The sequence below is a fragment of the Zootermopsis nevadensis genome, unplaced genomic scaffold, assembly GCF_977971745.1.
Source record: "Zootermopsis nevadensis isolate Lab colony 2312 unplaced genomic scaffold, Znev_1.0 Znev_ptg000061l, whole genome shotgun sequence".
Lineage (NCBI taxonomy): Eukaryota > Metazoa > Arthropoda > Insecta > Blattodea > Termopsidae > Zootermopsis > Zootermopsis nevadensis.
In genome coordinates, this window is record NW_028259192.1 from 22,846,466 (window position 1) to 22,859,303 (window position 12,838).

At 36.0% G+C, this 12,838-nt stretch overlaps 1 protein-coding gene across 4 annotated transcripts; it reads left to right on the forward strand.

The window, feature by feature from the left end:
- The first annotated feature begins 795 nt into the window (after window positions 1-795).
- LOC110830348 (uncharacterized) lies at window positions 796-11,593 on the forward strand. 4 transcript variants are annotated; one of them, XM_087340071.1, is made up of 9 exons: window positions 796-949; window positions 2,316-2,445; window positions 4,110-4,346; window positions 4,883-5,043; window positions 5,600-5,792; window positions 6,665-6,885; window positions 7,333-7,600; window positions 8,196-8,435; window positions 9,319-11,593. In XM_087340071.1, exons 2-9 carry the CDS (start codon window positions 2,341-2,343, stop codon window positions 10,078-10,080), a joined length of 2,187 nt encoding a protein of 728 aa, XP_087196197.1. In that variant the 5' UTR covers window positions 796-949; window positions 2,316-2,340; the 3' UTR covers window positions 10,081-11,593. The 4 variants fall into 4 exon arrangements, with proteins under 4 accessions (XP_087196197.1, XP_087196199.1, XP_087196198.1 ...); XM_087340073.1 differs by having other exon boundaries at window positions 817-1,029; XM_087340072.1 differs by having other exon boundaries at window positions 817-949; window positions 2,278-2,445.
- Window positions 11,594-12,838: the final 1,245 nt, after the last annotated feature.

A 12,838-nucleotide genomic window follows, 5' to 3' on the forward strand; every position in this document is an offset into this window, starting at 1 on the left:
GTAAAGTTTTACTGAGAGTGAATATTTATGGAATTGCCCTTCAGAAGTTTAAACATTTTTCTATGTTCCAGTCTGTACCCCAGTATGAGAGCATTTGTGAGGGGAATTTGGGTAAATTCACATTCCTATGGAAATTTTTCAATATGAAATATTCACTAACTCCTGATCGTCCTTTGAGCTATATTTTTGAAATATATTTTGTATAGACTCCTATACAGGTAAATTTTGGTGCAACTTTCAATTTTACTCATGTTTCCTTTCCTTGAAAATTGTTTTCAGAATAATGATTTGAGAGGGTGGACTGGATTCATCTCTTTCAGGACAGGGACTGGAGTTAGACTCCTGTGTACATGTTAGTGATCCTTCAGGTTTCACGAAAACCAACATTTCTCGACTGCATGTACATTTATTTTTTCAGCATAGAGACTACTCCATGGAGTTAATTATTTATAAAAGCTTATGCACGCATGCAAATAGTGGTCAAGGTAGGTTTGTTTATAATAGAATACTAGACTCTGGTTTGTTTGATAGAAAATAGTTGAGTGATCATACTATATTTTTTATGCAAAGGCCATACATGTTAAACAGATTTTATGCGTTTTGTAAATAGCGCCATTGAAGTAATTAGTTTGTATCCATTAAACTAGGTGGAGATAAATAGGTATTTAAACATACATTTATAACAACATGGTAATATAAAACACGTAGTAACATAAAAGAATGTCTTACTTTTGATTTTAAGATTGCATGAAATTAAATTATAAATAATTTGTCATCAAGTAATATTTTTCAGTTGATGTCGTCTGCTGTGCTACGAGTATGATGCTTCCCTCTATTGTGTTTCGGCCAAGTTGCTGGTTCAACGGAGACGTAGAAAATGGGGGCTTACTGAAATTTGTGATATCTCAATGGAATAGGTTCAGGGCCCCCAAATAAACACTTATTAATGGTAAATAAAGGAAACTAGTTATGTGATACTTTTTATAGCTTCATGACTAAGTTTTAAACGACATATACCATCATTTGAAGGTATCATTTTCGATTCGTATTATGTCCAATTGAAGCAAAATTTTTACACAAGTTTGCAGTGTCTGATGGTAATTCACTATACTACCAACCTGATAGTACAATAATTGAGTGTACTTTAATATATATCTTCAAATTGTGATTTAACCAAGAGGAAATTTAAATGGTGGGATGTAGAATAGAATTTATTTACATTCCATAGATCATTCTTAGGCCTAAGCCATGAATGTAGATCAGGTCATAGCACAAATACAAGACTTGTTTCTAGTACAAATATAAATACATAGTTGTAACAGCTATTGACAGATTTTTGACACTACAGTATTACAGCAAAATAATTATGATGGGATACCATCACCATTATTACTTACATGCATTTATAAATTCTACTGTGTAGAAGGAGTAAGATGAGAGATACGCTTTTAACTCTGGCTTAAACATTTACTGGGTAGTGGAAGAATATTAAAACTTCTTAAATAATTCCCTACAAGAGGCTCTCCTTTTAGTGCCTGCCATTATTCTAATGATCCTCTTTTGAATGTAAAATACTTTCTTGCTGTCCACTGAATTTCCCCAGAAAATGATTCCGTATGACACGATTGAATGGAAGTAAGCAAAGTAAAATAATTTTAAAGTTTCTGTTTTCATGAGTGCTGCAACTGCCCTCACCTGCAAAGACGTTCGAGTTTAAGAAATCACTCTGTTATACATAATTTTTTCAAATATTTTAGAGATTTCTGGTGCTTTCATATGGTGTTCAGTCAAACATAGGATATGGGGTGAATATGTATTATTTATGGACATTGATAATTCATCAGTTTTGTTTGAAAGTCCTCTAATGTTCTAAGGATATACTATGAAATTTTTATTTTGATTGTGATCTAAATTTGGAACTGGCTTACTACAGTGACTTGGATATCTTTCAGGTATTTAGTGATAAAATTTGGCTTTAACCTAAAAAAGGCCTAGGTCTTACACCAGTGATTACGGGAATCTTACCAATATTTGGTTTGCACCTAATCTTATTGGCAATGAGTTGCACAAGCTTCTCCTTACCCCTTGAATTCAGGTGCAATCCATGTCTGGTGTGGTCATACCTATTCACAGATGACACGTCAATTAATCAAATGTGCGATCTGTCCGCATTCCAAAGCGCATGCTCAAGTCTCACATTTGCACTCTTCACCCACTTGCTCATATGTAGACATGAAACGTTTGTAATAAATAAATTACATTTGACACCAATTTTAGATTGCTCTGATTCTTTTACCATTGGATTGAACTCTCAGGGCTTTGCAACAAAATTGAGGGGCAATGAATGCTGGAACTGCTGCACATGGTTTCTGGCGAGCAGAGGACACCAGTTTTGTTTTGCTGAAGGGACTGCTCCAAGTGCAGGTTCTTATAACGTGCAGGCAAGTATGTGGTGACACGTTTGTGAGGTTTTAAGAAGATCGTTGGTCATGTTGTAGTGACAGATATTTCATCGAGTGCTTTGGTGAATTTATGAGACATACAATTTATCCATTTCATCCCTAACAGGCAAAATCTGTTTTTCTGTCATTGTCACATGGACTTACCACATATTTCTTCTAGGTGTTTTTCATCAACTACTTAACTTCTGTTCTGCCTACTAGAATAGAACAGAATTTATTTACATTCTATAGATCCTTCATAGGCCTAAGCAGAGGATGTGGAACATGTCTTAACACAAGCACAATACTTATTTCTAATACAGATATAAATGACATAGTTATGACAGTAATTTACGACTACAGTATTACTGGAAAATTAATTACACTAGAAGGCATAACCATTATTGCTTACATGTATTTATAATAGCTAGGAATTTTTGGTTGAGGTAAATTCTTCTATTGAGTAGGAGTGAGGTTAGAGTTGCTCATATTGTACTGGCTTAAATTTCTTATTTTTACTGAATCTGTAGAAGAAAGTGTTGTTAGGATTGTCATTGCAGAATGGCTGCTATGGGTAATTTTTTTATTTAACAATGATTTTCATCTTTGATTTGGTAGAACGTATGTAAATTATGAATTGGGAAGGATGTGGAAGGAAGTGTTATTGGAAAATGGCAGTGAACCTTCAGGCTCTGTAAAGGGCAGGAATTCATCACTAGCTTCACAATCATCAGATTTTTGAGGACTTTAAAAGTTATATAAAGGATGAATTATTGTAACTCTTTTTAACGGTATGAAGCCTTAGTAGTGAAGTTTAAATGGATTACATTGCCTGTATTAGGTAAGTAACCTGATGTTTACACCGATGTGTCATCTGTGCATTTGTGACTGAAGGAAATAGCTGTGGTGAAGACAGGTTAAATGAGGGAATGAAAGAATGTGGAATATAATGTTTCTGCAGAAGTAAACTTTGTAGTTATGTAACGGATTTTAAGTGACATTGCAGTGTATCGTACGACACTTACATATGAAGTCTGAATGTGATGTTATAGTTTGTGATAATTATTTGGATATTGCTTAGGATGTATTCACAGTTATGGAATGATATTGTTCTCAATGCACATGCACCAGCTAAGTAATTGTGATACAGAGGTCTGTTTTTACCAGGAGCTAAGGCATGTATTCGATTAATTGCCCAAGTGCCGCGTAGAAACTTTGTTAGGAGATCTTGGTTTAAAATTGGGGAGAGAAGGTTTTTTTCGAACTGACAGTTGGGAATGAGAGTTTACTTTAAACTAATAATGATAATGGTCTTGGAGGATTGGAATTGCATGGGACATAACAGCATTTGGTCTGTGCTAATGATGTTGATTTCATCAGTGAAAACATAAGATTGCCTGATGATGGAGGCAACAAGGACCTCTGAAACGTTGGTAAATTTCTACCAGACTACATGGCGCAACAACCTAGAAGACAGCCGTATTCTTTACGTAGTTAATGTTTTGGACTGACAACATTTTTCTGCTTGATTTGTTTGTGGCTCTTTATATTATCTTTACTTCAGGTTGGAGTTCAGTGGGTTAAAGATTAATTTGTTTTAAAAGCAGCTTCTTTTTACAGTATACTCCAAGTTAAAATAACAGGTGTGCTCTGCTAACCAACAGGTAGAAATGCCAGGCAACAAGTGGCTCTGTGGCCCCTAAAGGTAAGGTGTGCCACTCTGCCAGCATGGGTGGAGCACTGAGTAATTTCTTCCAGTCAGGAAGTGCACTTCTGTCAGCAGGTAATCATCGTGGTGTCTCGGAACAGGCGCGCAACAAAGTGCACATCATATTTGACGCTCTCAGGGCCAATCCTAGAGTAACTGTTCAGAGACTGGAAGGTCTGCTGTCAGAAATACCAAAGGTGAGTCATGTAAGAATTCTTTTAATGTTGAAAACTTTTCCTTCATCTGTATTTGCCATTCATAGGAAGGTTATTTAAAATGTATTTTTGTTTCACTAATTAATACCCTCAAGTATGTAGTGAGGCATTTCCCATAACTCAAAGTATCCTGTAAGCATTATGTGATCAGTGAGAGTGCATTTAGTAGATCCATTTTTGAGTGTGGTGGAATGAATATATATGTAGTTATATATGACTTGAGGCTTTTGTGGCGACTAAACTCTGTAAAATCCTCTTGAGCGGCAAGCCACATCAAAATGGAGCTGTAGTCTAACGTTTCAGAGACATACTCTGTCTCCATCATCAGGGAATGATGGACATTATAAAATTAAAAATTTTCCAAATTAAAAGTATAAAAAAATTCACCGATGATGGAGACAGAGAATGTCTGAAACATTGAACTATGGCTTCATTTTGACACTGCTCGTCTCCCGAGGGGATTTTATTGAACATTTGTAATCTTTACATGTGACAGTATTTTGTCGTTTCCATTGCAGAATGAAAACATCATGTTAGTCCACAATGAAGAAGGATATAACCTCCTCCAGAAATGTGTTGGAATTAACAATATTGAAATGGTTCGGTGGATCTTGTCTCGAAATCCAGATGTCAACAGAGGTGCGTGCTCGTTACCATTGCATATTGCAAGCTTCAAAGGGTGAGTTAGTGATTAGTTGATTATGTTTTGGTTTACTTTGAACGCAAAGGTTATTCACGTGTCCTTTCACTATGTGACAGTGTTGAAGGTTAGCAAGCACGTTTAAGTGCTAGAATAAAAATATTAGCTCTGTCAATTTCCCACATATAAATGAGGAACTTGGGTACAGAGCTATATGTAAACCAATATGAGATTTGAGGCTTTAGTAGTGATAACAATTTGGATTGTGGTTTTCAGGGTCATGATGGCATATAACCTTGTTTGTGGCTGGCAACATTTTGGAAGAACAAATCACCTCCATCTTTGGGTTAGAAAATTCTTCACTTCTGTTCTGAAGATGGAAGTAATAGGTTCCTCTGAAATATTGGTAACCATGTACAAGACTACATGGTGTAAGAAGCCAGAAGACCAGAATCCAAAAAAATGTTAATCTCCTGTGTTTTGGCGCCTCGCATGGTACCACAGAGAAAACCTCATATTTGGCAAACAATTTTTGATGATGTTTTTGAGTGAAGTTCCTGTCACGTGATTAATGCAGTGAAGTGTTCGCAAATAGGTACGATGGCTGCGTGGAGATTCTGTTGAAGTATGGAGCAAAGGTGGACGTTGAATCACGTATGTGCTGGCCAGGTCCTCACAACCAAAACTGCGAGGAGAGAGGCAAATATTGTGTGCAAGATGAGTCCATGGCTGACAGGTCAAGTGATAAATTACAGGGTTCGCTTTTCTATGCAATTGATGGTGACCAGGTAGGCTCACATATTATGTTCTGTCATTAATACTGCTGAAGTTTGATTGAAGTTGGTATGTCAGTTCTGAGATGGTAGAAAGAACTGTGAACTGTTGAAGAACATATTGTTTAAAGCAGCCACAGCCCACCCAGGAATTGTGGTCCTCTTTTGAGTGCGGCTGATGGTAAAATATAGTACATATATAGGTGTTCCAGAGAGATTTGTATACATTATAATGTGGAATATTAGCTTTGCGTGTATACATATTTTTGGGACAACCTGTGTATTAAAATATTATAAAAAATATAATTTAATAGGAAATATACTTTATAGAAATCTTTAAGGTTCATTGGTGATTATTTTTTTGGCATTTTAAACAATTTGTATAACTTGGGGCCTCATACTGTTTCATTCACATTGCAGTCGCCTCAGACTAAAAGAATTTGGGAACACACTGTTCTAAAGTTTTCTGAGTGTTTTGTAGAAAGGGATGGTTTATGGTATTTTATTGCGTAATTACTGGTTTACCATACTGTTATTGTTTGTGGTCACATGAACGTTCATCTTCTGCATATTTATGACTACTGCAAATACAACATTGTTCGGCTTCATATATTATTATTCTGTTAGAAAGTTAAATGGATTTCAGAGAATAAATTTCCTCTTGAAGCTCTGTCTTGGTTTACAATTTAGGGAATAAGAATTTCTCCTTTGTTATTTCAAAATAATTAATACATCCACACGTGTGAGCATGTATCTTACTAGATCCTTCTGAACTCTCTGTTGATAATCTCATAATTCTGTGGGTCTCACCTGGCCTTTTCAGTAGTTTTGACTGAAAGACACCCCCGTCCCCCTATTTTGTGAGTATATAAAAATAACGTTTTCAGGTGGATACTTTAGTGGCATTATTAGAAGATGGAGAAGACCGCTGGTCACCATGGCAACAGAAGCGACCCCTGTTGCAGATTGCTTGTGAACGTGGGGCATTTAACTGTGTGAAGTTTCTAGTGTCACATAGGTCTGAAGAGATAAATCAGTGCTATGATGAATATTACCCCATCCACCAGGCGGCATTACATAATATTAAATTTCTTGATCTTCTGATAACGTGAGTATTGCATAAGTTGTAAAATTTTTGTTTCTGATTGATAGCAGTAATACTCATTGATGTGTTTTTAAATTGATTATTTACATATATATAATCAGGTTGTCACGTTTCCTGTAAATTTAGGAGCCACCACCAAAAACTAGGAGCCAGAAAATATATTCATATTTGTCGGAGATAGAAGTAATATTTTTGGCATATCAAAATTTAAATACCTTCTCATTACTTCATAGATAAGACCAAGAATGGATTTAAAAGTTAGTACGTGGCACAAATTTTGAAATGTAACAAATTTTTGCAAAGGTGTGAAACCATCCCAATAATATACAGAAATTTATAGGTGCTGTCATGAAAATTTTTGGGCACATTGGTGTCTTGGCTCCTAGGATTTATTCAGGCCTGTATATTTTATTTTGAAATTTGAATTTAACTGCTTTGGTTTGATTATAGCTCTGGCGCAGAAACAAAGGTTCGTACTGCAACTCAGCAAATGACAGTGTTGCATATAGTGTTCCTTATTGGTCGAAAGTCTGCTGAGGACACTCTTCAAACCTGCAAGCTTCTTTTGGAACATGGTCTCCGTGAACTGATCAATGAACCTGATTCATTGGGCAACACTCCTTTGCATGGCCTGATTGTAAGATATGCTTTGGAAGAGGCACGCTATGGGTATGACCATGAAAATCAGCCTTGGAACAAATGGGATGTCTTGCATCTGGTGAGTGCATATGGTGTGAATGGAATAGGATGCTATGAATTGAACACATGAAAATACCTAGATTGTTTTAAAACTCTCATGGGGTGGTACAATATTACCCATAAAATGTATGCGATGTATTAGTAGGAATTTTATAGGTACTGCCACTGAGCTTACCTCTCATAACTGCCCTCGGTAGTGGGTTTAGGTTGCTTGGAATTTTTATACACTCTCAAAAATACAAAAATAAGAGAACTTTACTGATTAACTAACTCATATAACAGAGTATTTTTGACCAGCTAATAACCTGCTCAGCTAGTTTAGAAATTCCCCACCTTTTATGGAACCTGGAGTTTCATTACCATGTTCACAAAGACTGGGCACTGGACCATATCCCAAGCCAGATGAATCCAATCCACATCCTCACATTCTGTTTTCATATAAATCATCTTAATGTATGAACATATTGCTTCAATTTTCAGGTTTGAAGTAAATTAAGTGACTCACTTGTACCTTACAGAGGTGATGCATTCATCTGAATTTATTGATCAGCTGAGTAACTGTTAGTTTCTCAAGAAAGACTGCTCCATGGGGATAATATTATATTGCATTCTAGGTGCGATATCTTCTGCAGAATGGTGCTCGTCCTTCTATAAACCAACCTGGTAATAGTGCACTTGCTTGTGTATTGAGGCATGTTCGGGATTGGGAATTCCGTTATGAATTACTCAGTATGTTGCTTCAAGAAGGAGGAAATCCGAATGTTGTCGGAAGAGATGGATCTGTACCCCTCATGGTGTGTCTAGTGCCACTAATCAACAAGGATCCTCTGCATCACTTTACTCACACTATGAAAGTAAGTGAATTGTCACTTATGAGCTGGAAACCTTTTGCATTCCTTAAGTTAACTTTTATGTGGAACTCATCTGTTTATCTCTTTTGATTCAGAATTTATTATTACCTAAGCTAGTTATTCTGAAATTTAATTCACTGATGCGGCCGTCCACCGCCAGTTCCCATCAGCAAGCGTGCTACAGAGGACCAGATTTGTTACGCAGCAGCCCTGAGGATGAGAGCAGAGATTGCTCTCGAAACGTTGGCGGTAGATATGGTTTATTCACCATTCAGCCACGTGACGCGGATTGTTACCCGAGAGTCTTTCATCAACTGTATGTGTTTGTTTGCTGCACAGAAATGAAATTGAGGGAACTGAACTGGGATCATAAAACTGTCTTTTCTTCATCAGCTTTTACAGATTAGGGCCTCCAGCCTATTCTATTTCAAATTTGATTTTGAAAGTATGATTAGAAATTTGGTATAGAACTACTTGAATGAAGGATTCATCTTTCTACACAGGACATCACAAGACATTGCAGGGAAGCTTGGTCATACATCCATGCTCCAAGTGGGAACTGAAACTGCAGTCACAATGTTTGAGCACCTTTAGATCCTGTTTTCCTTAGACTGTATGATCACTGTGATTGTATAATGTAATCCTTAAAATGAGAACCTTTTGAATTTGAATTTTGCTTTTGTAAGGAAGGAAAGAAGTCCTGTTGGCTAGGACAACAATCCTCAGAGGTATTGACAGAAATTTATGACATATTTTATTAAATTGTAAAACTAACTGAGCAAGTTGGTAGTAATAAATGTAGTATCTTTGAATTTTTGTTTGAAAATGTATCTTCTAGTACTCTTCTTGCAATAAAAACTAATTTGTACTAACATTGCTTTCACAGGTTTGTTACCTGAACTGTGTACGGATTCTTTGTAAACATGGTGCGAATCCTAACTGCTCATCACGAAGCAATCTCACCCCACTCCACGTGCTGGTGTTCACTGCTAGTGAAAACATTGCTCTTAATCGTGAAGAGGAGAAAGCTCAGAACTTTGAATTCATTCGAAATCTTCTGGTACTGTTGTTACAGTATGGTCTTGATCCTAACGTACGTTTCTCTCAGAGAACTCAGCATATTCTTCAGTCAATCATGGACATGGTTAAAAAAGCTCGTAGTCCGTCGGACATTAATCATGTGTATGATCTGACTTTAACTTTAATACAGTATGGTGCAAATCCAAATATAAATATTTCAACTTCAGAATCAATGGCAATTTGTCATTCACAGTCATCATTGTTCTTGAAGAAGTCATCAAATCAGGTTCTGTATTATTACGTAATGTTGATATGCCGTAAAGAGGATCTTCTCCTGGATCCACAGCAGAGATTTGCACGCATAGTGTGGCTGTATTATTTGTGTATGAACCATCGAGAGTTATTTGCATGTCTTAAGGTGCTATATACTCAGCAGACTGGACTGGTGCCAGTGCGTGGGAGTGCGCTCTGTAATTTGGTGCGTGAATTATACGCACGACCAAGGACGCTCAAGCAGATCTGCCGTGTAGCCATCTGTGTTGCTCTAGGAAGACGCCCAGGAATGCATGTAAATAAACTACCTTTGCCAGCACCACTCAAAGATTACATACTCAGTTTTGAACCATAAAGTCATTATTTTCTAATTTGCTGCATTTCCCTTGCCTTCATCCATGTCTTATTTTCAAAAAAAAAAAAAAAAAAACATTTACCGTATCACAGTGCCATGATTCATAATGATTTAACCATATTGTAGCTGTTTGTTCTTTTAAATTCCGTAATAGACGAACGTCTGGAATATACTTATTTTGTCCCCGAAATTGTGAAGCCAATCAAGTCTATAGAAATGTGCTTTGGATGCCTATAAATTTCACAAACAAAAATGCAGAAATGAAAAATGTTGTAAAATAAGGTAAAGAAAATTAACACCAGTTATAATCTGATGTACACATAAGCAGACAATCGACTATTTACTTCTGTGATGAGATGTGGGTCAGCCCGATATAAGATGAGATGGAAAGACAGTTTTCCTTGAAAGCAGAACAAGCCTATGATCCTATACTTTTTGGTCCATGATGATGATTTTTGTTGTGTGAGGACTGAAAATTTTATTTCAATCCCTGTACAAAACAAATATTTAAGCTTGGGTATAGTCGTACAAATATGTACAAGGTCTGACACTAAAATACTGAGGCAGATTCTGCAAGCATTTTTTTTATTGGTGTTATCACCTTCAACAAACTCTTCTGACTTCATACACATCCTAGCATCTCTGTTGTGCCTGGAAACACCACTGGAAATTATTTTCTGTTTGTGGTTTCAGAACTATCAACAGTTTGTACGGATTATCGTCAGTTGATTCAAAATACAATACTTTAACTTAAATTTTCAATTATGGGAGCATGAAAAATTCATATGGGGGCAAAGATCTAGTGAATTTGTTGGGTGTTCCAATTCTAGTATTTGGTTTGCCTTGCCTTGTGGAGAAAGCTATAGGAGAAGGTATGTTATGATGCAAAATCCACTTGTCCAATTATAGGTTCAGAAAATTTGTAATTTTGCTTTTGTGTTATGTAGGATGACCCACATCTCATCACAGCCTACAGTTTCTTTTCCAGAACATTGGTTTTTCCAAAAAGCATTTCTGTAAAGTATAAATAAATTTCTTTCTTTCTCAGTTCTTACATATCACTAAGATTTTTCAGCTCTGTCTTTATGGAAGATATGTTTATGTACTAAGTTTTGGCCAGAATCAGTCTGACTGTTTCTGTTCTCATGTTTATTTAACTGTTAACTTTTGAACTGTGAGTTGACAATCATATCCCAGTACTTGGTACTTTTTGCACATTTGAATCAGTTCTTAACCTTGCTTGGTGGTTGGATCATTTATCAGCATTGCATTTTCTCTTCCATCTTAAAGTCTCTTAACATAATAGAATCTTGTGCTGTACACATTTCTTTTCCATAAACTTGTAGCATTTTGTAAAATGAAATTCTTTTTTTTTTTTTTACTAATTCCACTATAAATTTTGTGTCAATTCTCTGTTTAAGAATGTATCATTCCTTTTCTTGAGAAAGGAACAAAACACTGCTTCAATACAATGCTTGTTGCTACTGCAGAATAAACTAAACATATGTATTTATCAGTTTCTTAATGTCACTGATATATTCTGATTCCTGATTACCCCTCTTTATCCACCTTCTGTCTTTTTTTCCAGTCCTCTCGCTGTCATTGCATCCCACGTGCCTTTTGTCCGTCTAACTCATGGTCTTCTCCTCATCGCCCTCCTTGGTGGTGCCCGTTTCAGCTCTTTTTTGGGTATGTTCATACTGTTACTTGTTTTATGTTATATTCTTTCTTTATTTCCAGTAACAGTTTCATTATATATTTTTTTAGTTTTATGAATCAAGGTGACAAAAGCAAAGCAGCATATATTAGAATAAAACGTGTATCCAAACTTGATGTAGTTGTTGCTATGGGGTAAGACCATGTCTTTGTGGAACTACAGCTGTCAATAGGCCCATTGTCCAACCCACAGATGACACATGAGTGAATATGGAACAGTTAGAGAATCATATTGATGGGAAGACAAAAGGACTTGTAGAAAACCTGTCCCACTGCCACTTTTCCCAATACAAATTCCACAAGGACTGCCCTGGGTGTGAACCCAGGCTTCCATGGTAAGAAACCAGTGAGTAACTACCTCAGCTATGGCACAACTTTTACAGTTTTTTCACTAACGTTGATTAAATTTTATGTTCATGTTGTTTATCACAGAAAGAAAATATTCAGTAATAGAAATTTGATTGAGTTCAATATCTCATGTTTATCATATACTTGTTTTGTAGTGACTAAAAATTTGAAGTTGTAAGATTTGTGCTGCCATAATTCTGGTGTATAAGTTAGAACTTGTATGATCAACTCTTTGTAAATATAAACAACATTTGCAAGAAGCTGAACACAATTCTGTGATAAAAGAGTCCTCCAGAAGGTGAATCAGATCCTGCTTTCACCGTAATCAAATGTTAAAACATGCTTTTTTCTAAGTGGTGATGACAATGACGTGTATGTGTAAAATTGCAGGTAAGTCACAGATGGTCATTCACTACCTATTTATTCATTAACTGCATTATTATGTGTTTATACCCAGTGGTGATCACATACTGAAATGAGACTAATCACAGTAGAAGTCATATGACATCTGTCGTTGCCACTGTAAGGATAGCTTTGCCATAAGATTGTTATGTAATTTTAACGGTCCTTAATTGATTCATTTTGTATCACATCTATAAACACTTCTTTATGAGAAAAAGACCTAAAAGTGTGTATCAAGTATCAGTGAATTACATTACATACTTTACATAAAGTACTTATGATTTATTTAGAT